This window comes from Peromyscus californicus, unplaced genomic scaffold (assembly GCF_007827085.1).
Source record: "Peromyscus californicus insignis strain IS unplaced genomic scaffold, ASM782708v3 Scaffold_8__1_contigs__length_139910024, whole genome shotgun sequence".
Taxonomy (NCBI): domain Eukaryota; kingdom Metazoa; phylum Chordata; class Mammalia; order Rodentia; family Cricetidae; genus Peromyscus; species Peromyscus californicus.
The window spans coordinates 135,079,594-135,105,410 of NW_026294606.1; the positions used below are offsets into that span (position 1 = coordinate 135,079,594).

Consider the following 25,817-nt stretch of genomic DNA (forward strand, 5'->3'; position numbering starts at 1 on the left):
GGACATAGTTGCTGGCTTATGTTTGACATGGTGGTGATCACTCAACCCCCACTATTCTTCCTAAGTAGTGTTCTTAGAGCCAGAGTGCTTTCAGCAAGGTGACTGTGGTCAACAGGATGAGAAGCACACTAAATCGTTGTCGGCAACGAGAGAGGAGTTGTGCCTCTGGAAAGTCCAAGGAAAGAGAAGTGTTAAATACCAGTGTTACTTCTTCATAGACAAGGGGTAGTCCTCGTATTCATAAAGAAGACAAAATGCATTTTTTTCTGAGTGTATTTTAAAGTTTTGATTAAAATATAATTTTATCATCCCCCTCTTGTCCCTTGTGTATACTCTCCCCTTCCCCAAACTCATGGGACCTTCTACTTCGTAAGCATTATTGTTATATATGAATATAAATGAATATATGTAAAAACATGACCTACTAAGTCTACTCAGTATGCCTGCATGTGTGTTTCTAAGGCTGACCACTTGGTATTGAATCACAATTAGGGCTTGTTACTAGGGAAGATTAATTCTCCCTTTCTCAGTAGTTCTTAATTGCCTATAGCTTTTTATGTAGGGGTGAGGACCCATGGGATTTCCTCCACCTACATTGGCATGTCAACTGGAGTTGGACAGAACTCATTTTATTCTGTCCTTTACAACATGTCCACTTTGGTCCATAGGTTCATCCTAGAGCAGGAAGGCCACCATTTCACAGACAGGTCAGGGATACCTGGGTGATACTTGTGGTGGCTGTGTACTCCCAAGGGAATGTGCTTTTAAAGCCTCTTTTGCCTCCTTCCCCCTCCTCTCATTCCCTCCCCTCACCTCTTCTCTGCCTCTCCTCTCGAATGCACCCCTCCTCCGTCTCCCTTCAGAAAGGGGCAGGCCTCCCTTGGGTGTCAACAAAGGATGGTTTATCAAGTTGAGGTAGTACTAAGCTCCTCCCCTTGTATTAAGGCTGGGCAAGGCAACCCAGCAAAAGGAAAAGCCAGCCAAAGCGTTAGGGACAGGCCCCACTCCCACTGCCAGGAGTCCCACACACAGACCGAGCTACACAACTGTCACACGTATGCAGAGGGCCTAGGCCAGTCTTTGGCAGGCTCCCTAGCCGTTGGTCCATAGTCTGTGAGCTCCCATGAGCAGGCCAGTTGCTTCTGTGGGTTCCCTTGTGATGACCCTGACCCCTCTGGCTTGTATAATCCTTCTTCTCTCTCCTCAGCAGGACTCCCTGGCTCAGCCCAGTGCTTGGTAAAAATCTCTTAAGATGTGCTTTTGTTAGAGAGTTGTGGCTGCCTTCCCTGCTGGTGTTAGCAGAGCACTTCCAACAGTGTGAGAAACGGAAGGGCCACCATAAAACCACAGTTGGCATGCATCATCACCCATGTCTTGCAGCTATGGGCTTTCCTAGTGGACATATCTGACCAGCTTCACGTAGGAGGTAATCAACCCGGCTAACTAGGTGGAAGCAGGTCCCCGTCTTGGGGTTGGAAATGGTTCTTCTCTCCAATTTGTAATAGTTCAACCAGATACTTCATCAGTGGGTTCTGGGTAATAACTTCCTGAGCATGGGTGCCTCTTAACCACCCCCTCAGAGCATACAGCGATTCCTTGATGCAGAATTTTTTTTCCTTTTTGTGATGCTGAGTCTGAGACTAGGCCCAAAATGTGGCAGTCCATGTAGACCGATTATTTCTTAACTCATTTTCACAGTGATAAGATCAATGGGTTAGAAAAGACAGCTAGAAGCTTCAGGGCTGTAATTGAGTTGTGGCGTGCCAATAAATCATGCGTGCTGCCGCCTCTGCATAGGCCTCTCCTCTCCCATGAGCTCAGCCCCCCAATGCTAGTGAGAAAGCAAAAGCAGCTTCTGCAGCTTCCTATGTAGTGTCAAGTATGCTTCTGTGTGGGATGAACATTGTCCCCTTTCTCAGGAGAAGGAAAGAAGCTTATTTAACGCCTTTAAAAACACGTAGCTGCTACTGTGGTGAAAATAAGTTCATGGCAGGTAACTAGACTTTGTAGAAGAGAGAAAATTCCCTTAAAGCTTGTCTTCCTGTGGAGTGTGTTCTTTCTTCACTTCTAATAGCTTTTATTTTAATTTCTAGTTCTGAATTCAAGCAGCTGTCACTCTCTTTTTAGCCCTCTTTGAGAGTCTTGCAGCGTAGGAGGTAGCCGGGCTGTCTAAGAAACATCTTTTCAAACCAACCACAGTATTGTTTATCCTGAATGAAATGGAATTTTTAAGGCTGTCAAGAAGAGTGACTGATTTGAAGTATTTTCTTTGGTAGCCAAGACGATGAGCAGATATCTCGAAGTGGGGAAGGTATAATACCAATGTGGCCAGTTCCGAATTATTTACATTACTCAGAGAACTCTTAAAGACCCCAAAGAAACCAAGCAGAGGATAAAGGCGCCCCTGCAACTAAGGCATGAGCAACCCATGACCACTTCCTCAGTCCCTACCTACTCCTTGCAGCTACTGAGGAAAAAGAGGATGAAGTCAACACAGAGAACTTCCTCACTTGCGGGCCTCCTAGTGTCTGTGTTTGGCCTTTGGTAGCTATGGGTAGCGCTTCTGGGGCGTGACTCTTCTGTGTGCCTGTTTGTGGAGGAGTACAGTGGCACCTTTGGATGTTTAAAAAAAAAAATCTTTGCACCTGTTCAAATTAAGTTTTGTGTTGGCATTTTGGAACTATATTTTCTAAGTTACACAGGCCTTTTCATGTGTGAAATGTAATTGTGATCATGATTTTATTTTCCTCTTTGGGTCATAATAGAAACAGTGGTTATTTAATTCTATAAAAGAACCAAGATTTATATACTCTTTTCTTAAACAGGTTAATAGTTTATGGAGGAATATGCCACAAAGTTGAGGAATAATAGTGTCATCGCTAATTCTCTTAGTACATGACTGATACTGCTCTTACCAATAGTTATTTACCAAACTTAGGTCTTCCTCAGAACAATCTGCAGGCGGTGCTCATCTATCTCTCTGTGAAATGGATCAGTAGCTTTTCTAGACCCCACAGCTGGTCGGTGACAAGGCCAGGACTACCAGGCAGTGGCTCTAGGACTCTGGGTGCTCACACTGTGCTGAAGTGTTGAACAGTGGCCCAGACATAGCCTGCAATAGTGATAACAATGTTCACACCTACCCCACCCCCAACAGTATGATTATGAATGAAAAGGAGGTAAGAGACTCCTTTAAACGCTGTTTAAATACAGGAACGGGCATAGAAATCTAGGAAAGTAATCAGCTCTGACGATGGTTATCCTAAGGACTTGAGGATCTGGTAATTGTGTTTTTCTCTTTTTTATACTGATCACTTGTTACATACACAAGACATATACATATGTATACAAACAACATGCAAACATTCATGTACATAGATGTATGTATATAGAAGTCTAGCTTTCCTTTGCATTTCCTGCTTGCTGTGTTGGGTGTCAGCTTAGGATTTGAAGTAGGAGGACTGAAATGTAGAGCTCTGGAGTGATGACATGGCTGTCCCTGTAGCCATGGCCAGCTCTTGCTGCTAGTCTTTTCTTCCTGATGGGCCGTGCTGCACCCTCCACCTTTCCCACCTTGCCAATCCTCTGCTGCTCACATTGTCCTTGCATTTTGGGGTCACTACTATTGGGGATACTTGGGCAGCAGAGTTTTGTTGAATGGCAGACTTACATTTGTGCTTAGATGAACCTGGACTGAAATCCCTGGCCTCCCTTTGATGGCTTTTATGGCCTCAGCAAATCCCTCTCTATGCCTTAGGAGTTGTGCAGTACAACTGTGACATGATTTTGCCAAGCACGATTGAGTTACTGGATGTAAGCCACACTGTGTATAGAGGATGCTCAGGAATTTTAGCCTCTATTTTCTTGGTGCCCTGATATATGAAATACTTCCATTGGTATCCTTTCAGAGGAAATGTCATTTGGTATTTTGAATGATTTCTGTCTAGTGTAATACCTAGGATTGTTGATTACTAACACCTTTGTTTGGTAATTGCTGCTAATTAAAGTTCAGCAAAGACTGAAAAAGCCAGGAGCAGAGAACAGGTGAATGGCTGGGAATCTTAGCAGCCATCTATACAAGTGGTTCTCAACCCATGAGTAGTGGCCCCTTTGGGGATTTCGTATCAGGCATTTACATTACAATTCATAATAGTAGGAAAATTACAGTTATAAAGTAGCAATGAGATAATCTTATGATTGGGGATCACCACACCATGAGGAACTGTATTAAATGGTGGCAGCATTAGGAAAGTTGAGAACCACTGAACTACGTTGTCATTGTGGCCCAAATCTTGTGTTCGGTGCACAATACTCAGTTTCCTGGAGTGTCAAAGTGCTCTGCATCGCTGGGAGTTTATGTGAGGTTTCCTTCAGTGCCTGTTTCTCTTTGGTTTCTAAGGATAAAGGCACATGGTTGTTACATTGGTTTACTTGTTGGTGAAGGTAGAAATCTCAGTCTCTTAAAAAAAGATGCTGAGGACTGTAATCATAACACAAAATGCTCTGCTCTGCAGGCTGAAGCGATTTGGGCTTCCTTGCTTCTAGTTGCATTGTTGGGGCTGCCAGTGACCTTTGCCAGTGGTGGAGGTGGGGCCGTGAGCTGTGACTTAAGGCCTTCGTAACTGCTGCTGTAGTTTGGTAGTGCGGTCTGGTGTGGTTGTTGTTGTTGTTTGTTTGTTACTTTGTTTTGTCATGGTCTTGATTAATATACAGCCGATCCCCTCATCAACTTTTCCCAGTGTACAATTTTGACTTATTTTATCTGTCCAGTGGTTTTTAAGGCAAGTATTATGATTAGTTTCTTCATTTGTTTTTGAAAAAATTAGTTAAAATATTACATCACTTCTCTTGCTCCTTCCAGCCCCTCCATGTCTCCTCCATTGAGAGTAGGAATAAACGTGTTAATTAGTTTATGGCAGTTTCACTGTCTCTTCATGCCTTGATTTTCAGTCTGCAGTTGGAGAGTTGACTTTCCTTTTAGTGTATGTTTGTTTTGAGGAGAGGTTCAGACCTTTACCCGGTCTCGTTTTTATACTTTTGGGATTAGAGGCAGGGGGTGATTGTTTCCTGGAATGGAAGTCCCTTTCCCTAGAGGGAACTATTCTGCCATAGCTGCTGTCTCCAGTCTGTATTATTGAGCTTTGCTGTGCTTTCCTTTTTGACTTCTCTTAAGCACAAACTGACATGTAGACAGCGGGGCCGGCCTCCTGCCTGGGTGTCAGTACTTGATCTTGCAGTGTACTCAGATGGTGGGAAGTGGGATTGGGCTTGCGGGTGATTGCACTAGAACCTTGGGCCTTGAACTTGTGCTGAGCACGCGCTGGGCGGGGGCCTGCATCCCCAGCCCCTTACCTTCTGTTTCTGACCATCTCTTTCTGCTCTAGCCTCTCGGGTATCCGAGGCTGCAGCCGTGTGCCGTCCCAGCACTTGGAACCGCCACTCCACTCACACTTAGCTCTCCTTCTGCAGTGGGCATCTGTCAGGGCTAGTTTTTTTTCCACACTCCTTCTTCTAACAAAGGAGTTCTCTGTCGATGTTCATGGGAGTAAAGACTCCACCTTCCGAAGTCAAGTTGGATTTGAGTTTTCTAAAAAGATAATTGGTTCATTCACATAGCATCTATTGTTAAACTGAGTTTTCCAACCTGTCTTTAAAAACAAAGTGTCTAGTTAAGGAATGGGCTATGTGTTTACACACACTTTTCCAGTGAAGGAAAACTAATGTATAAATTAGTACAATTTCTCTGGTGTAGGTTTTGATGAAGGTGGAATAAATATTTGGTCTCAGAACTCTGAAAGAAAATAATTTTAATTTTTGTCTTGCTTCCGACAAAGATCTTAGTATAGATCTTAGGTATCTGCTGCTCTTGACAGAGCGTCATAAAGACAGTTTTCAGTGTGGCCGTTTCAGTTTCCTGTGATTAGCATATGGGAGGCTGTGAGAGGAGCACTAGATTGTCTCTGTTGTGTAGGTGTTAACTGGGTTTTTGATCTACCAGGCTCCTTCCCAGCCATGCTGCCTGCAGCTTTCTGCTGGGCGCTGCTCTTTCCTTTGTGTGCTACATTTACACGTAGAGCAGGTCTAAGGAACCCTGATGCTCTGGACTAGCCTGAATCTGGGGTGAGTGGTGAAGAAGCAGCCTTACTTGGTTGGACAGCTTGGAAGAAAACAGTCTTAGCTGATATAGTGTGTGTGTGTGGGTGGGTGGGGGTATTCTTGGGGGTGGTCTAAGTGTAACAGACCCTTATGTCCCTTTTAAAGCAGTTGCAAGTTGCAGCAAGCTATTCTGGAGTCACATTCCTTACTCTGAATTGGAGGTGAGGAATGTCCCACTATCCACAGACTTCACATCTAGTAGATGGAAACGAGCCAATATGTTGATGTGCTTTCAGGATCCGGGTAGGAAAGGTAAAGCATATGTGGCTCATGTAAGGACATGTCCTAGTTACAGTGCAGGATTTCAATCTGAACTGATCGAGGATGACAGTTGCAAAGTGTCATTTCCTGAGTGTCATGGGCCTGTATTGACTGTGTATCGGGAAGTAGAACTACCTGGTCCATTGTTCTCAACTTTATGTGTTCTTCTGTTTAGGAGGGATAATAATGATGCCTTTTGCCCTCTGTTGATTGTAGGTGTAAGTTTTCCTGTGTCTCACCTGGTCCCAAGTAAACACACAGAGGCTTATGTTAGTTACAAACTGTATGGCCTAGGCTCAGGTTTTTTGCTAGCTAGCTCTTTCATCTTAATCCCTTTCCGTTAATCTGTGTGTTGCCACATGGCTGTGGCCTTACCAGGCTGCTGGCATCTTGTTGCTCCTTGGACAGCAGCTGGCCTCTCATCTCACTCCACCCTTCTTTGTCTCCGTCTTCAGTTTGAATGTACCGCCTAACCTTATTCTGCCTTGCCATTGGCCACACAGCTTTATTTATCAACCAATGAGAGCAACACATATTCACAGTGTACAGAACGACATCCCACTGCTGTTGATCTTAAAATTGAGTTGTTGATTCACATTTCATCTGTTGTGTTGCTACCAGGACAGCTTTAACTGTGTGTAGACCACATCCACATGTGCTCTTCAACGTGACACTGTTTATGATATCAAGTACAGTAGCACTTTGAGCTGGGGAAGGGGAAATGTACAATTTGGCATGCTATAGTTTATGCTAGTCCATGTAGCATTAGGTACTAGTTTTGGTAAAATCTACGAACCTAGACCTTATTTTAATACACTAGAAATTATGTCAACATGTAAGAAATGGGTTCCTGACACTAGGTCCCATAGCTCTTGATCCAATGTCCTCTGTATGCCATAGTAACATAGGAAAGACCACTATGGTGCAGTGTGGTAGCTGCTTGTGAGTGGCCCTCTGAATTATGGAAATGCAGGCTGGCATTATGGCAGGAAGTTAGTTCTACCAACCCCTGCTGGGGAAGGCCACTTAATTTGTATTGAAGCCATTTTCAAAAATAAAATAGTTGATGTTGTGAATCTATGTGTCTACGTGTAGAGGAAGTTCCTAGATACCAGATCACTTGGAGACTTTATTCTCAGCAAGGTTTATATACTAATAAGCAGTGAAAGTAATATTTAAGCTTTTTACTTATATAGTAGCTTATGTTTATTACTTACAGTGTGTGAATAATCCCTCTTACATGAGTTCATTAAAATAAAGGTAACATAAAGGTATTATTCTAGTGAATTCTATGATAACTACTCTTTGGCTATCAATATTTGGGAAGATTATCTGTTGGCATAAAATGCTCTTATTTCCTGGTATTTTAAGGCTATAGTGTTCTTTTTGCTATTTTTTTTTTAACCTTGCCTTACAAGTTTTATTATGAAATGTATTTTTGTTGTCATTGAGTTCTAAATATTTTTTTTTCTTTTTTGGTCTTTTTTGTTATTTTGTCTTTTTTTTTCTTCCCCTAGAGCTGAAGACCGAACCCAGGGCTTTGTGTTTGCTAGGCAAGTGCTCTACCACTGAACTAAATCCCCAACCCCAAGTTCTAAGGATTTCTTAATAGCTTAACTGTATTTAGTTTACTGACATGGGAATTGTAAAGTACAGCAGTCTCTGTGTTCTGATGGTGGTCTCTGTGTTCTGATGGTAGTCTGTGTGTTCTGATGGTGGTCTGTGTGTTCTGATGGTGGTCTGTGTGTTCTGATGGTGGTCTGTGTGTTCTGATGGTGGTCTGTGTGTTCTGATGGTGGTCTGTGTGTTCTGATGGTGGTCTGTGTGTTCTGATGGTGGTCTGTGTGTTCTGATGGTGGTCTGTGTGTTCTGATGGTGGTCTGTGTGTCCTGATGGTGGTCTGTGTGTTCTGATGGTGGTCTCTGTGTTCTGATGGTAGTCTGTGTGTCCTGATGGTGGTCTGTGTGTTCTGATGGTGGTCTGTGTGTCCTGATGTTGGTCTCTGTGTTCTGATGGTGGTCTGTGTGTCCTGATGGTGGTCTGTGTGTTCTGATGGTGGTCTGTGTGTTCTGATAGTGGTCTGTGTGTCCTGATGGTGGTCTGTGTGTTCTGATGGTGGTCTGTGTGTCCTGATGTTGGTCTCTGTGTTCTGATAGTGGTCTGTGTGTTCTGATGGTGGTCTGTGTGTTCTGATGGTGGTCTGTGTGTTCTGATGGTGGTCTGTGTGTTCTGATGGTGGTCTGTGTGTTCTGATGGTGGTCTGTGTGTTCTGATGGTAGTCTTCGGCCTTTTTGTTTCTAGAGTGTTGTCCTTCTTTGAGTCATACACTCTCATTTCTCTGTTGAGTTCTTAAACTATCTATGCCTTGCCTCCATAACCAGCAAGACAGATAGGCTCAATTTTCTATCATTTCCTCACCTTTGTTGGTGTTTTCTAGAATTTGTTTCTGTATTTTTTTTTGGTTACTCCCTTCCCATTTCCTTTATTAATGGCAACAACAAACATTTCTAAGTTAGTTCAACATCTCTCTGTTGCTTCTCTTGATAAACTCTTGAATTTCTCTGTGAGAATAGCCAGTATAGTTCTTTGGGTGTCAGGCCTTTAGGGATTTGTAATGTCTGGTGATATTTTTATTATGCTCTCACATTTTTAAATACATTTAGAATCCTTTTCCCTTGATTCTTTGAAGGCTTCCGGATTCTGTTCTGCACTCTAGTACTGTTGAGAATTCTGTGTTGGATTGACTTTTATATGCTGTGTTCTTTATATTTGTATAGGTTTTGTTTTTGTTCCTTGTATCTGATATTCTTAAATTATACAGTAGTGTCTCATGTCCATGGTTTTCTTTATTCTCCAGTTTGCTGCTCTTGAGTCCATTAGGTTGAGATCCTCTGTAATGTTTTTAATTTTCAGGGGTGTCTCCTTACATCTTTAAGTGTCTCTTCCTCCCAGCTTGTTTCTTCTCCAGAACCTCGATGCTGGTGGTTCTCTTGCTGTTCTCTGTATTACGCATCTCAAAATCATTGACTTTTTGTATTTTCTGAGCATGCTGACTGTAGTTACTCTTGCTCAGCTGTGCCCAGTACCTGACAGAAACAAAGGAGGGATTATTTATTTGGGCTCATAATTTCGGAGGATCATGTCCTCAGTTGATTGGCCCTGTACACACCTGAGCAGAACATCTTGATGGTGGCAGCATATGACCGATATCATGGGAAGCCAGGAAGCACACAGTGAGTCACAAAGTAGCCAAAGCTATGTCCCTGAAGTCCTGCCCCAATAACCTCCTTCTTCCTGCTAGGAACTCCCTTCCAGCATTCTCAGAACCTCCCCAAACATTGCCACTAGCTGGGCACCAAGTATTCAGAACATTAGCCTGTGGGAGCATGTTTTATATTCAAACCATAACACTGTCTTAATTTCCCGTTGTTCTTAGCAGCTCGTCTTTGTGAGTCCCTTGTGAAGGAGCATGCTCTGAGTGTGCTGGCCTTTCTCTCCTTTCTCCTTCCTATTTCCTTTCCTCACAACAGTTTATCTCAGTGCTTCACTTAGAGCCAAGTTTTGTTGTTAGCACACAGCTAACAGACTGGAAGGCAGACCTTCAAATCCAGTTCTCTGGGTCAGTGAACACTTAGGTCAAGTTTACTGAGGAGAGCTTCATACTACCCAAGGCCTGGTGGATCACAGGTTCTGAGAAGCCACAGAATCTGAGTGCTGTCAGGTCTGCTGGGCTCAATGGGTCCTGGGACCGTTGGCTTCCATTGACCTCTGAGTATTTCCCTTCTGTCTCTGCTGTACAGAGGCAATGGAAGGATTGAGGGCATGTATATCTTCTTTATTTTTTTAAATGTTATTTTATCTTTTAGTTGTTTCTAAGCATATGTGGGAAGAGAAGAAGATTCCCATTTAAAATTTCTTGGCTAGAAAAATCTCTGCTTGGGCTTTAATCAGAAAAGCAAGCTGGATAAGCCACTAGGAGCAAGCCAGTAAGCAGCTCCCCTCCATGGCTTCTGCGTGAGCTTCTGCCTCCAGGTTCCTGCCCCTTTTGAGTTCCTGTCCTGACTTCCTCCGATGATGAACAGTGATATGGAAGTGTAAGCTAAATAAACCCTTTTCTCTCCAACATGCTTTTGGTCACGTTTCATTACGGCAATGGAAACCCTAATTAAGACACTCAGTGTTAGAGCACTTGCCCAGCTTGTGAGACCCCAGCTCGGTTCTCAGTCCTGCAGGAGTGAAGAAAAGTGAAATGCATGTTCCTCTGGCATGTCCTTCTGTCTAGTTTTTCGGGGAACGTGTGAGTCACTTTCTTTTCACCCTCACTTGTCTTGACTGAGTTCTGCTGACTGCAGCGCCTGGATGTCTCCTGGCTGTATTCTCTGCATCGCATCGCTCCCCGTGATCTCTGCAGGGACTCTCCAACTGCACACGAATTCAGATGCCCTAGTGTTGCACAGAGTCCTGTTTTCTGCCTCTGCCCCCCAAACCACCCCCCCCACCGTACTCCAGCCAAATCCAACCACTTAACAGCTCTGAAAACCGCCAAGTTCTCACCTGTCTTTCAACTTGATGTTTCTCTATCAGTCTCTATGCTTTAGTCTGGCGGCGATGTCTCCTTATTTCTGTTGGATGTCTCCCACATGTCTCCCCACTCCCACTGTCAGGCTTCCTGAGTCTCAACGCCCCCAGAAAGTCTCATTATACAAATGCCACCGTTGCTGCTTATTGTCACCAGTCTCCAGTGTTAGCCTGGGAGCACCTCGGGGCCGGGAACCAATGCTGTAACTGTAAAGCCTCATTGCTCATGTGCCTGGTGAGTAGTCAGAAGGGCAGGGAGTGGAGATGCTTGTGGTTTGGAAGGGAGGAGCTGAGAAGTGGAAACCACTGGCCAGCTTTGTGAGAACACACTGACAAGTGTAGATCCTCTGTTCTCTGCTCAATCTTGGAGGCAGTGGCCTTCATACCCATGATATTTCTTGTAGTAGAGCGTCCATGGCGTTTCCTCAAGTTTTGCCTGGCAACACCATGTGCCTGTAAAGGACTACCAAGCCTGAGACGTTGTTTCCACCCTCAAAACATATATGATGGAAGTTGGGTGGCAGGCTAGATTAGGTCTTAAAATCATGTTCATCAGCAAAATGCCAAATTGATGCTGCTTGAGTTGAGAGGAGATTGCAGACAGGTGTTGGCAAGTGGTTGCTGGAGGTCAGGTTTAAGCTGGATGTTGCCTGGTGTCCTGTGTGTCGGTGATTATTGAAAACAAAAGTCTTTTAGTACCATATTTGCTCTTTTTAGTCATAGGACTTCTTATAGATGCTCATTAAAGGGTGGCTCGCACCTGAGGGTAAAGCTTGCCTTACTAAAAGAAGTGAGAGATGAAAACGACCAGGGCTTTGGCTGTGGCCCTCTGTAGAGTGCTTGCATGGCATTCGCCGGGCGCCAGGTTCTGTTCATAGTATTGCAAAATGAGCGAAAAAGCATCTGATCCTGATTCTCAGTTATAAATTAATCTCACAAGATTTCAAACACTTGCTTTAGAGAGCATTGAGTACATGGGTTTGGGAGGTGACGCAAACATGATGATCTGACTTCCACCCATTGGAAATAAGTCTGGACTAGGTGGCATATGCTTGTAATTCCAGAGCAGGGGAGGTGGAGATAGGGGACCCCTGTCTTGTGGCTTGCTGACCAGCCAACGTAGACTACTTGTTGAATTTCAGGCCAGTGAGAGACTCTGTAAATGAAAAAGAGGTGTCTGAGCATAACAGCCAGGATTGACCTGTCTTCCACATACAAATGTATTGATAACCCACGCTGTTAGGAGCAGTTTGGGAAATGGTTATAAGCCTGACTATTGATGTACATGATGGATGTGGTTCTTGTTCTCCGTGTTCACAAGATTCTTATGAGCAGACAGACTCATTCCTGAACAGAGATGGGGAGAGGAGTTTTGTCTGTTGAGAAAGTAGAGTGAGGTGTCTTTATTTGATCAGTCTGTAAACATATTCCCATCTACCATGTCGCTCTCACCTGAGGGCTCAGACTGCCACTGCTGGCAGACTGGAAGACAGTGCTCCTAATAGAATGTGACTCAGCATGCTGAGTGACAGTTTGTGCTGTGTAAGTCTGCCTGGGGAAGGGATTAGAGGCACTGTGAGTGAACTGCTGTTCCTGGAGGTGTTTTTAAAGTAACATTAGACCCCTGCTCTCAGACTCCCCAGACCTGCTTCTCCTCTCCAGCCCTTCCCCTAGTAGCAATGAGTCAGGAGGGAAGATGTTCCCAGATGCTCCACAGTTGCTTTTTTTGAGTTAGGCACTGCCCTGGAGTCAGTGGGTGAGCCTGGAAGAATGGCAATCTAGGATTTAGCCTCAGGGAGCCAGGAAACCAACTGTGTGTCCCTCTCACAAGGAGCTGCCAAATTGGGCTTTTGTGTTGAGCTGGAATTGGTTACCTGTCCTAAAGGTAGGTTGATACTGAGGGTGTTTTTATCATTGCTGTGGCCACATCCCTGTCCAGAAGAAAACTAAGGGGTGAGATGAGTTCTCTGAGCTTACAGTTGAAGGGGTACACACAGTCCATCCAGATTGCATGAAGCCCCCGGATAGGTTCATTGCATCCCCAGTCAGGAAGCAACTGGAGGATAGGAAGAAGGACTAGACCATAAAACTCAAGGCGGCCTCAGTGGTCCGTTTCCTCTGGTGAGGCTCCCTCTTTTAAAAGCTCCATAACTTTTCAAAACAGCTTCAAACACACAAACCTATTTGTGCGTGTGCGTGTGCGTGTGCGTGTGTGTGTGTGTGTGTGTGTGTGTGTGTGTGTGTGTGTATGTGTGTGGCGAGGGAGGTTCACATTCAAGCCAAAGAAACTGTCTTTGACCCACTCTTTCTGGTCTTGTATGTAGTCTAGGCTGACTTGAACTTACTATGTAGCCCAGGTTGGATATCTACATGAAATTTTGCAGCCTGCAAGCCCCAGACCCCTGAGCTCGCAGGAGTGTGCTCACCACACCCAGCTGAGTCCCCCTCCATTTTATAGAGTAGTAACTCACAGTGACTGAGGGACACAGTTTCTGTTTGTGCAGAAAAGAACTGGAGTTGAGCTTTCTAAGCCCAGGAAGAGGCAGTTGTGCTTTCAAAGGGAGCTCCATTCTAAAGAAAATTGAAGCAGTGTTCTGACAGTGGGTTTGGTTCAATTGCCTCTAAGTTGGCCCTACTGTCAGGGCCGAACTTCTTCAGTTGCAAACATGCTTGTGCTGAAGGGCTACCATAAAAGTGACTTAGCTGAAAGATCAATGAAACAGTATTTCTAGAACGTGTTTGTGATGAGGACAGGGCAACACTTTACAAGGAGGCGCAGTCCAGGGAGAGCATCTGCTCATCAGTGCTCGCATGCTCCATTCTCTGCCAGCACCCTTCTCTGCAGGGTGCTGCTCCACTCCTGTGTCTCCCCAGGCATCTGTCCCCATTCCATTAACTCTGATGCCCACTTCCGTGAAGAAGCTTTTCTGGATCTCAGTTCTAAGACACTTTAGTTCTGAGTTGGGTCAGGAGTCAGTTAGATTTTATTTTCTACACTCAGGTTTCAAGACTAGCATCCCAGGGTCTAGTCTAGTCAGGACCTAGAATTTGTCTTCTGGTTCATTTTGGGAGGGATTGCAATTTTTCTGAAATGTTTTCCTAAGAGTGAGTTCTTTTTTATCCTGGCATTTGTGTGCAAGCTGCACCTAGGATCCAGGGTAGGGAGCTGTGACATCTCAGTGCACTTGGGGCGTTTGTTGGCTGAGGTTGTGGACCTTCTTTTGCTGCTGTGGCAGTGTTGGGCAATTGTTCTGACCCATTTCCTGGAAAATCAAGGCCAGGTTAGTGCTGTGTCCGTGGAACGGCTTCCTCTGTAAGTCACTGGGGGGAGTCAAGAGTTAGTAAGTTCTTTCGGCAGAAAGAGCAAAGCTCTGCCTGGGGGCATTCCCGTGTGTTTTATAGTAGCTGGGACTTCATGAAAGCAAGAAGGCCAGCTGAGGGAAACAGCTGCTTTTGCCAGATCTTTTCTGTCTTGCATTTCTACACAAGCTGATAATACATACAGATAATAGTAAACATATTTTTATAAAGTGGCATAAATCACACACCTCATTTAGGACCTGCTTCTTAGTTGTGGTTTACATTCATCCCTTGCAGGCAAACACTGTGCTGTCCCCTCAGTGTTTACAGGGAAATAGAAGCTCCTTCATGCCTGAATATTAGTAAGTGGAACTGCTAGAAATCATAATCCAGGGTAGTAGCTCAGAATTCTAGTTCCTTGTATCATGCAGTCAGGGTGAAAGAATGAGCCGGTGATTAGAGCATAAGGGATTGGGCTCTGCATGGCGCTGGTCTGTCTACCCTGGGCTGCCCTGATGTCACTGGTTTGAAGGGATTGGGCTCCGCATGGTGCTGGTCTACCCTGGGCTGCCCCGATGTTGTCACTGGTCTGTGTCTGGGTTCTTTGTACGTTCAGCATTCACCATGACTGCATACAAGGTGCTTGTTCTCCAATCTGTCTTAGGGTTATTTTCTTTCTTCACTCTTTGTGGGGTTTAATCTATGTGTTAGTCAGCCTTCTGTCACTATAATAAACACCTGGGACATGCCACCTTACGGAGAGGAGAAGGCTTTCTTTGGCTCACAGTTTTAGAGACTGAAGTCCATAACTGATTGGGCCATTGTTTAGGCTTGTGGGGACAATAGGGTGCGTGAGACAGAGACAGTTGTTGCCTCTTGGCTGCCAAGGAGTGACGAAGGAGGGCTTGGGATTGCAAAGTCCCCTTTAAGGACATACCTTCAGTGACCAAGTAAACATTTTACAAGGTTGTACTTCCTAAGTATACTTTCCAGTAGTGCCAGTAGCTGGGAGTCAGGCTATTAGCTGAGTGCTCTTTGGGGGACATTTCCATTTCCAAACTAACAGCACTGAGTGTCTTCATTGGAAGTATGTAAGAAAGGAAAATTCACAGGTGCAGACCTTCAAAGGCCTGGTATCCACACACTTTCGGGCTGAATTATGAATGTAATTTTGAAAATAATTTGACTGATAAATAAGGCCATGTAATTATTAGTAGAGTTATTTTTTTTTTTCTTCTCTGTTTGTGAATCCGGTGCTCTATTCCCTCTAGGTGACAATCCCGGACCTCTCAAGGAGGACACCCCCACCAGCAGTCAGGATTCACTGTCCACTCCGTCTCCCACAACTTCAACTGCCCATGGACCTTCCGGACCAGACAGAAACCACCTTGCAGCAGATGGAGGGAACTGTGGAGACTGGACAGCCACTATGTAAGTTGCTTTGGTGTGCTGCTGAAGGAAGGGAAGCCATCCTTGCTTTGGCCAGCAAGCATTTAAGCCATTAGATCTGAGGACCCTCCCCACTCAATGGGGGCTCCCCAAGGGAGAAGGGCAAAGCAGAATCTTCGTTAAATAGTGTCTTTCCGTTTCCAGCTGGAGGAAAAGGGTGTGGCTTCCCATCTGAGTTCAGTTTGGGGTCGTGGAGAAGAAGTCTTCTATTACTCCTCTCAGCGTAGACCCTCATTATGTTTGCACTGTGCTGGGTTGTCTCTGGAAACTGTCCTTGAGTGGTGTTTCCGGTAGGCAAGTCTTTGGTTGTTATGAGGCCAATGTTGTATTTTACTTCATAGCACCTTGCCTAATGGGGACGTGGTAACTTACATCTGTTTATCTCCTCTGCTTTAATGCCAAGCTTGTGTAGATTAGCTCAGGTCTCCTGGAGCAAGTGATGCTTATAACAAAAGAAAGCCTTGGGCTTGTTTGACTGCATGGGGCTTTCTCTCACAGTGTGGATGGAGCCTGAGGAACCACAGTAGAGCAGGGTGGTACTGAGTCTACAGAGGGCGTCTGAGTCCTCAGATAGGACACAACAGATTTATGAATAATTATAGAACTTACTTGATTAGTCAATCAAATACTTCCAAAATATATTTATAATTCATCCAGAGAGCATTACGAATTTTAAGCTAAAGTTGCTTAAAACAGATTATAGATAATGATGCCTCTGACCCTAGCTGGGCATTCTTGGGACTTTAAATGCATTGGAAAGAGTTCCTCACAGTACTTGGCTTTTTATAGCCTCAGCTGGAGTCATATGAAATCATTATGATCTTATTAAGTACTAAGAGAGGCTGGGAGGAATTTGGCATGCTGAAATTTTGGGGTGACCTGAAGATCTTGAGAAGCTGACCTGAAATCAGAGTAAAACTCCCAAGTTTGGAGTTTTGTTCTCTAGAGGGGTGAGTCTATGTGTGTGTGTGTGTGTGTGTGTGTGTGTGTGTGTGTGTGTGCGTGCATGCACGAGCGTGCATACGCACCCCATCAAGATTATTTTAATTTTCTGTGTGAAGATTATATATTCTGAACTTAAATCATGGGTCTAAAGTATGTTTGTCACCTTTAACCATGTATCAGTATAAAAGTCCCCTTTGACGTTGCCGTAGTACCCGGTGTCTAATTCTGGCTGCATTTGAGTTGGAATTAGTCTGTGTGCTGTTTAGTGAAATCCACATCCCTAGTCATTTCCTTCAGTAAGTGCGAATCAGAGTCAGTGGAGGACAGTTTAGCTAGCCATCCTTCTCCCTTTGCAGTTCTGCAGGAAAGTGACATTATGAGCCATGGGGTAGCTGTGATTCAATTCACGACACATTCGGGCCCGAAACAAAGAGAGCTTGATGTGTTTGGTCATAAATCAAATGAGGAATGGATTCCCCAGCTTCCTATTCATACACATTTGAAAATGTCACAAAAAATACTCCCGCCTTGAGAGGTAAGCGGGAGGGTGGGAAGCGGGGGAAGGAAGCAGAGAAAGTTGTTGTTGTCATGGGAGCTTGCTTCTGCTGAAGTCTTGATTTTTTTCTCTTTTTTTGTTGTACATGAAGGATACGTTTCTCTTAAGTGTGAGAGTACTTGCAGCGTATGTGTGAAGGGATTTGTTTGAGCTGGGGAGATGGCTCATTGGTAAAGTGTTTGCTGTGTAAGCGTGCAGACCTGTGTTTAGTCCCCAGAATCCACCTACAAGCTAGGTGCTGCATGTGCAGACAGGAAGAGGGATGCCTCGGGCTTCTGGCCAGTCAGCCAGGCATCGGCTAGTTCCAGGCCAGGGAGAGACTGAGAAAACAAGGAGGATGGTTCCTGAGGAGCAACACCTGACTCTTGGCTTTTACATGTGTATATGTACACATACATTTGTGCACATGTGCAGACACACACACACACACACACACACACTGTTTACTGGTTTCTGTCAGCTCAGATTATCTTTCATATACAGATGAATGCTCTCAAGTGGGCATACCTCAGAAACACCGTACACTCCCAAGCCGAGGATGTGGCTCAGTGGTAGCACTTGTGCTTAGATGGCTCTGTTTATTTTAAGAAATAATTTTTTTTAAAATGCCCCCACTGTCCTGGGTCCCACCCACATCTGATAATGATTCAGTAGGCCTGAGAAAGAGCTGGAAAGCTTGCATTTCTAACATACTCTCATGTAATTGTAGTGCGAATTTTTTTTTTGGTTTTTCGAGACAGGGTTTCTCTGTGTAGCTTTGCGCCTTTCCTGGAACTCACTTGGTAGTCCAGGCTGGCCTCGAACTCACAGAGATCCGCCTGGCTCTGCCTCCCGAGTGCTGGGATTAAAGGCGTGCGCCACCACCGCCCGGCTCAATAATTGGTCTTAATAATAAAATCCTGGAGTCAGATACCGGGGTAATTGCTGAAAGATCAGAGAAGTGAAGGGGCAGCCAACATCACCTCTCACCTCCACAACTCCTCAGACCAAAAGGGGGCCAAGCTCCTGTCTCTGCCTGCCTTATATTCCTCTCTCCACCCAGCCATATCACTTCCTGTCTCCACCTCTCTAGTGCTGGGATTAAAGGAGTGTGCTATAACTGCCTGGCCTCTATGGTTAACTAGTGGCTAGCTCTGCCCTTTGATCTCCAGGTAAGCTTTGTTAGAGCACAAGCAAAATACCACCACATTTCTCCCTTTTTATCTAAAATTAAAAAAAGTTATAACTAATATAAGAAAAACTATATACAATAAGTATAATAACTATATACAATATATACAGGCAATAATTACATCAGCAATGTATAGTCCATTAACATTTCACAAATTCAGAGAAAATACTCCATTATCTATCCTATCTTGGTGAGTCCAAAGGATTGTACCTAATTCACCTTTTATCCTAATTTCATTGCCAACCCAAAATTATCTTTGTTATCTCTCAACCCTATCTATACACTTTACACCTCTTTAGTGAATTTCTTTTCTGAATCTGGGAACAAGGAAAGCTATAACTATAAAGTTTTCAACTCCATCAGAGACCCGAGAAGGAGATAATATTACCTGAGTAAGCAGGAAGTGCAAGCAAGTGACTTCCAAAAAAAGTGAGAAATGACAGAAACGGCCAGCTGCCTGGACAGTCACCCAAGTTTCCTCTGTAATGTTGGGGCATCCATCTTTGACTTACAGGCCTAGCATATCTGACAGACGTTTTAGTGAAGCAGGATATTCTGAAGGGCTGTTCTACCTTGTCTTGGAAAAGTTCTGTAGTCACTTTCTTTTGTGTCCTGCTTGTCCAATTTGGACAGCATACTGTCAGCAGTTGAGGCAAGGGCACTTTCTTGCCTAGTGGCTAACTTCTACCACAAAGAAAGTAAACTCCATGTGGAGTTTCATTGATGCTTATCATCTTCGCTGAAGTAGATTGGTGCTGCCAGGAACAGACATGTCTCATTGTCATTTAAAAAAACAAAACAAAACCCATGTTATTAAAACATCTTAAATGTCATATTCTGTAGATCTCTGAAGTGTTTGAAGACCACTTGTCTACCTAAAATATATCTGTTTGACCTTGAAAACATACCTAACATTATTATAAGTTTAATTGTAATAAGTGACTATGTACTAACCTGCATTTCTTTATTATCCTAAAGAGTTTGTAATAATAACTTTCAAGGACTAGCAATTTGTGTTACATTGTTAAATGAGCTGTATAGGTATAATACCTTGAACAAGATTAGATATATATGTGTAGTATGTTCTAACAAAAATAATCTCAAATTTGTATCAATATACAAAAAATACATATCAATGTAAAATATTTAAATAAGTAGTTGCTTTTTAAAAGTAGATTCAATAACCTGCCTTTTTATCCTATCATATCTATATCCCTCTTGTTTTTCTTTTTCAGAGTAGATTCAGTAATCTTACCTTTTTAGCTTATCATTTCTATATCCCCCTTTTTTCTTTTCAAAACAAGAACCCTGAATCGAATCTGCTTTGTTCAGCTTTTTTCCTGACCATTACCAATAATAACTTGTAACCAACTACTCTAAACAATGACAAATATCCATAACCCATTGAAAGACAAAAACCACCCATTCCCTCTTGGGAATGTGGGCATCATGTTCTTAAAATAACCTGTTGTCTGGGGGTGACAGCAGTTTTAGGGGGTCCTGAAAAGAAAGTTTTGAGTTAATAGTCAAGTCCTGGGAGAGGTAGCTGTATCATTTGTTGTCCAGTCTCTGCATAATGGGAAAGTGCAGGGCTTGTCTCACGTCCTGGCTTGAGTACTCTGTGAGGCTGGATCATCTCAGCTAGCCACCTTGAGATTGTCCTGAGCCATATGTAGTCCAAAACTGATCTTTAGGTGATGTTTGTCAGCTTAGTGGTGTTATCATAGTGCATGTATATCGTCAGCATGGGGCCCCATCCTCCTTTTGGAGACTTCAAAGGTCACTGTTAGGCATGGTCATGGTTCACTGTAGAAAACTTAAACATTTTAAATGTCATATGCAGCAGACCTCAAAGGGGTTAAAGGATCAATATTTGTTATGTAATCCAGAGTACAAAAACTTAATTCCTAGTTACCTGATAGAGACTCAAACCTGAAATCATGTACAGGAAGCTAAATGAAGCCTTTTTCTAGAATTAGTTAGTACTCTATCTGACCATTAATATCATGGCAGAAGATATATCTATATCTATATATATCTTATACATTTTGAGTTAATATTCATACCTTAAGAAAAGTGTTAGAGTCAAAATATAAAAGATTATGAGATTAGTGGCAATAACATAATCCCTAAATTTTGGTTTTTCTTCTGTCCCATATTGGGTGGCTCTTCTGAAATGACACAGAGATTTTGGATTTACTTTAACAAGCATGCTTGGGTTCAGAGAAGGAGAGAGCCACACTCCAACTCCAAAGCCAGCTTTAATTTTCAGTTGAACTGGTACTACAAAAAAAAAATTGCATTATATGTCTGTAGAGAACAGCAGAAACAAACATTTGGGAAGATTTATGAAATTTTATCCTGTTGGAGGTGTAATATACTAATAGGCCAATTTATTCTTTTCCTTGGGACTTTTTTTTCTGGATGACTCGTCCTTTTTTTTCACATGACTCATTTGTCCAGTGGTCTTCAGATTCCTTAGCTGGATGCCTTCATTCTCCTCAAAAGACAGAAACAAAACTCTGTCCCAACCCTAATTTTGAGGAGGTTCCCTTATGGCAAGCTGTATCTGATCAAATGAAAAGCATTTGTTAGTTTTATAGGTTAGCTTAGATTGAACAGCCCCACTGTTTGATGAACGAGCATCTCTTCTAATCAAGAGGTCTCTCTTGTTCAAATCTAATCTTATAATATTTGCTAGGTGGTTTCTCCTGAATTTTTTGTTCTCTCTTCTATAGTTATTCTATCATCCATAGCAATATAGTCTTTTACAATAGGCATTAGGTTCTTTAATTGCTCTGGGAAGGAGTTTCTTTCAAAATGACAAGAAAAGACTGAACCTAATTTGACATGGAAGCCTGTGAGAGGCCCCCTAAAACATTTCCCAATGGCAAAGGGTTACCTTATCTGTTCCTTGTTGATCTACATTTTCATTAGTCCAATGTCTGCCCTTTCTACACCTTCTGCATAATCCGGAAGGGAGTGGTGTTCTGTTGGGATTATTCTTAGAAAAAAACGTTGTTTCTAGGAATGCCCTGTTTATAGTCCCTTTTTAGGTGACCTTGTTTACTGCAATTGAAACACTTGACATTTCAGTTTTTCTTCAAACCTCTGGAAATCACCTTTCCTATCCAAGCATCATCATGGTTATAAGATTCAATATTGATTGTATCTCGGATCCATTCCTCCAAGGGTGCTGATCTTGCCTTCAGTGACCTAATTACCCTTTTGCATTGTGCATTTGCATTTTCAAAAGCCAGAGACTCAATAATTATTAGTCTAGCTTCTGAATTTGGTATAATTCTATTTACTGCTGAAATCAAACTTTGTAAGAAATCAGTGAAGGTTTCTTTTGTGCCCTGTGTAACTTTTACAAATGACTCAGTTTTCTTTCTGATGTCTTCAGTTGTGTCCCAAGCATCCAAGGCTGCTGCGTGGTATAAAGCCAGGGTGTGGTCATCATACAGAGATTGCATATGTACATTAGCATACTCTCCCTCTCCAAGAAGTTGGTCTTGGGAGATTTCCATATCTCTAGCCCTACTTCATTGTTCAATAGTCTTAGCCTCATCTTTCCATGAGGTCCTCCACTATAACTGAGGATCAGGCTCCAAGACTGCTGTAAACAATTCTTTCCAGTCTTGAGGGATAATTCTATTACAAGTTGGCTATGAGTTTAACATCTGCTTCACAAAAGGTGAATGCATGACATGAGACTGTTGCTTCCATGAATCTTAATTCCTTAAATCTAAGAGGAGTCCATTCAGCTCTTACACAGACTTGGGGATATCTATCACTTGGCAGTTCCTGTAAAGTTACTGGATAAAGTAAGGTTGGCTGTTTGAAAACCTTAGACTGTTCCCCTGTAACCTTATAATGCAATGCTGAGATTGGTTCTCCTTTAAATTGCTCTGTCTGGGTCTGAATATCTATATAATCTGTTTTAATAAATTTTCTAAAACTTGTATCTTAGCACTTATATTAACCAACTTTTTAGTGATAAAACAAAAATGATCAAACAGGTAATATTTATAATTGACATTATGTAAATCCCATCTAATTTAATTAATTAATTATCCTCTGATTTATTTTTTTAACTGTCCAGCAAATTATTATACAGAGACCTAATTGCCTTCATTGTAATAGTATTTCCCATTTTTTAATGTGGGGGGAAAAAACCTCTCTTAACTAATTCCTTCCTTTAAGAATTCCCAAAGAATTGTCTCACCACATCTGCCAACAATGACGATTCAGATGACTGAAGATGTGAGGCCGCGTGCTGCGGTGTAGAACAACAGGAGAAGCCCAAGCTGTGTCAAGGCGAATAGCTAGTGTGGCAGCAGCCCAAAGGGGGGATCCAGGGAAGCCCACAACCCACCGGGAGAGGGAACCTGCTGACTGAAAAAACACAGGAGATCTTGGGGAAGAAACATGTGCGGTGGGAGCTGTCTAAAGGCAGAGCGGCTGTGGTGAGGGGCTAACTCTGGCAGGTATTGAGCCCATGTACCTGTGGAGTTTGTTGCAGAGAGGCTGCAATAAAAACTTAGCTGGGGGTGGGGGGTGACTCCAGCCACATGCAGCTCCAGTCTGTGCCAGTGGCTGCAAAGCCACAGGCAAGTGGCTTTTTTTGTGAATTCGTACCCCACATTAGGCACCAGATATAGCACGAGTTCTAATTGGTCTTAATAATAAAAACCTGGAGTCAGATACTAGGGTAATTGCTGAAAGATCAGAGAAGAGAAGGGGCAACCAACGTCACCTCTTACCCCCACAGCTCCTCAGACCAAAAGGGGGGCTGAGCTCCTGTCTCTGTCTACCTTGTATTCCTCTCTCCACCTAGCCATATCACTTCCTGTTTCCTCCTCCCAAGTGCTAGGATTTAAGGTGTGTGCCATGACTGCCTCTACCATTAACTAGTGGCTTGCTCTGCCCTCTGATCTCCAGACAAGCTTTATTTTTTAGAGCACAAACAAAATATTACCACAGGTGATGGTTAGAAATGGTGACCTGGACCCCTGGGCTTCTTTCCCTACTTCTAGCCTGTGTTGCTTGTAGCTGTGTCTCCGGAGTAGAAGGTCAAGGTTAAGGGGGTTCTCCCTGTTTTGTTAATGTTTTCTATGTGACACAAAATAGTTGTATGTCTTTGTTGCATATTTCAGTATGTCTATAAGATCAACTCCGGTTATTCATCTGTTCATCACTTTATACATTATCAGTGGGGGTAGGGTTGCAAATGGTCTGTACTGGCTGTTCTGAGATATGCAGCTGGGTCATTACCCCACTGTGCTGTAGTCAGAAGTTAGTCCTCAGTTGCCCAACTGCTCTCTGAACAGTCCTTGACTTCGCTCCCCTCCCTCAGGTTCTAGTCATGTTGTTCTGGTCACTTGTGTGACAGCACTGTTTTTGGCATCCATGTATTAAAGAGTATTTCTTAAATTCTTCTAGAGCAGCACATTCATTGGTCTCCCAGTGGCCCCCATGTCTCCTGAACACTTGGCTTTCCCTCTTTAGATAGCTCACTGCCTGTTTGCTCAAGATAGCCCGAGCTGTCTTCAGGGTCTAGCTCAAGGAAGCCTAAGCTGTCTTCAGGGTTGAGCTTAATCTCCACATCTAGGATATCAGAGCCTTGACAGATCCCTTTTTCTCTTGATCATCTTCATTTGGCGTTAACACAGTGGTGCCTCTGACTATTAGTTAATATCTCCCCTTTTGTTCTATTTCACAGTTATGTGAAATGTGTGTATCTAATCATTGCCAAGGCTGCTCATAGAATCCTCACTAATAGGAACTGGATCTTATACTCCATGGACATTTTATGCTGCTGACATAGTTATTAGTAAATATTTAATTTCCCTTATTAATTATGATTTCTTTATAAAAAGGTCCATTTAAAGACCCTGTTTCCATGTGTATATCACCATGTATCTCTTGAAGTCTGGTTTCTGTCCTTCCTTATGGACCACTTACCCCAGGGATCCCACAGCGTTAGTCTGTTTCCTCCTTATAGCATTTTCCTTTGCATTCATAAATTTGGTTTCCATTGTCATTTCTTATCTGTTGTTCTCTCTCCATCCCTACACACCAGCTGTGCTGTACCCACCATAGTGGGCTCTCCTCCATCCCTACACACCAGCTGTAGTGGGCTCTTACTAAATGCTGATCAAGTTTCTTTTAAACCAAAGTTTCTACGGGCCATTAAAAACACAACACCAAGCTTTCAGAAGTAGTTTCTAGCTAGGGTATTGATTGTACCTTCAAGAATTAGCTCTTGTCCCAGATCCTGAAGAACGGAGCCCAGCTGCATGTGGATCACATAGGACCCTGTTGCAGTGTTATACAGAAATGCCTTACCCTCAGTTACTGGATGGCAGATTGACAGAGGAAAACCCACAACAGCTGTGATTCTGACCTGGGCAGCTATGGCCTGTGGCAGGTGGAAACCAATGCAGCAGAATTAGATTTCCTGGGTTTCTGCTGATGTGTATGACTTGTGGGCATTATTCACTGAAGTCAATCAATCCAAAGCTATTACTTACCTGTACACTTGTGAGGTGATGGGTGACTTCATTGCCAGTGAAGAATTGCCGGCTCAGACTCCTTGGAGGACATGACATCATAGGTCAAGGTATTTCAAATGTCCCAAAGTCACCCCACCCACCCCCATAAAGTAGTTTTCTCTAAACAGGCTTTCTTCTATTGTAATTGATGGAGCCAGATCCCTGACAAGTAATCCTTTTAGGCTCCCTGCACAGAAGAAAATCTCCTTTAAGAAATACCAGGTATTGCTCTCTGCTTCTTCACTAAATTGCTAATGAAAAGATATGGCCTCCTATTCTGCTATATTCCAGATGACAGTGTCCCATGATGGCTCTTTTCTGCCTGGGTATGTTGGCACCTGTGGTGCCTCTCACTCTGGGCACTAGGAAGTCTCCAGGGCAGGGAATACTTCCTGCATGCTGAGACAGTACATGCTTTTAACTGTTGAACCATCTCTTCCAACTCACCATTGAAAAATACTTTTATTCTTTGAGAATTTCCTATAATGCATTTTGATCATATATACCCCTTTCTCCAACTCCTGCCAGGTCCATTCTCCATTTCCTACCCACCCAACATCATGTCCTTAAACAAACAAACAAACAAACAAACAAGCATCAAGTCCAGCTGGTGCTGCTCGTACTCTCTTAGGCGTGTGGCCATCACTGGAACACGGTTGACCTACTAGGACCCACATCCTTAAAGCACGTTGACTCTCCTTATCCCAGCAGCTGTAATTGCCAGTAGTTCAGCTCAGGGTAGGACTTCACGCCTACCTCTCCCGTCTGTGCTGGCATTTTGTCTTGGCTAGATCTCATCATATATGATGTCACAATTGCTGGAACTCTTCTGTGCGGTTGCCCT

At 43.4% G+C, this 25,817-nt stretch overlaps 1 protein-coding gene across 4 annotated transcripts in view; it reads left to right on the top strand.

The window, feature by feature from the left end:
• The window catches only part of Arhgap10 (Rho GTPase activating protein 10), a 279,570-nt gene that overhangs the window by 232,300 nt on the left and 21,453 nt on the right, over positions 1-25,817 (top strand). For all 4 annotated transcript variants that reach the window (XM_052727775.1, XM_052727774.1, XM_052727777.1 and 1 more), the window contains one exon: positions 15,567-15,726. In XM_052727775.1, coding sequence (XP_052583735.1) covers positions 15,567-15,726 — 160 coding nt within the window. The remainder of the gene's footprint in view (positions 1-15,566; positions 15,727-25,817) is intronic.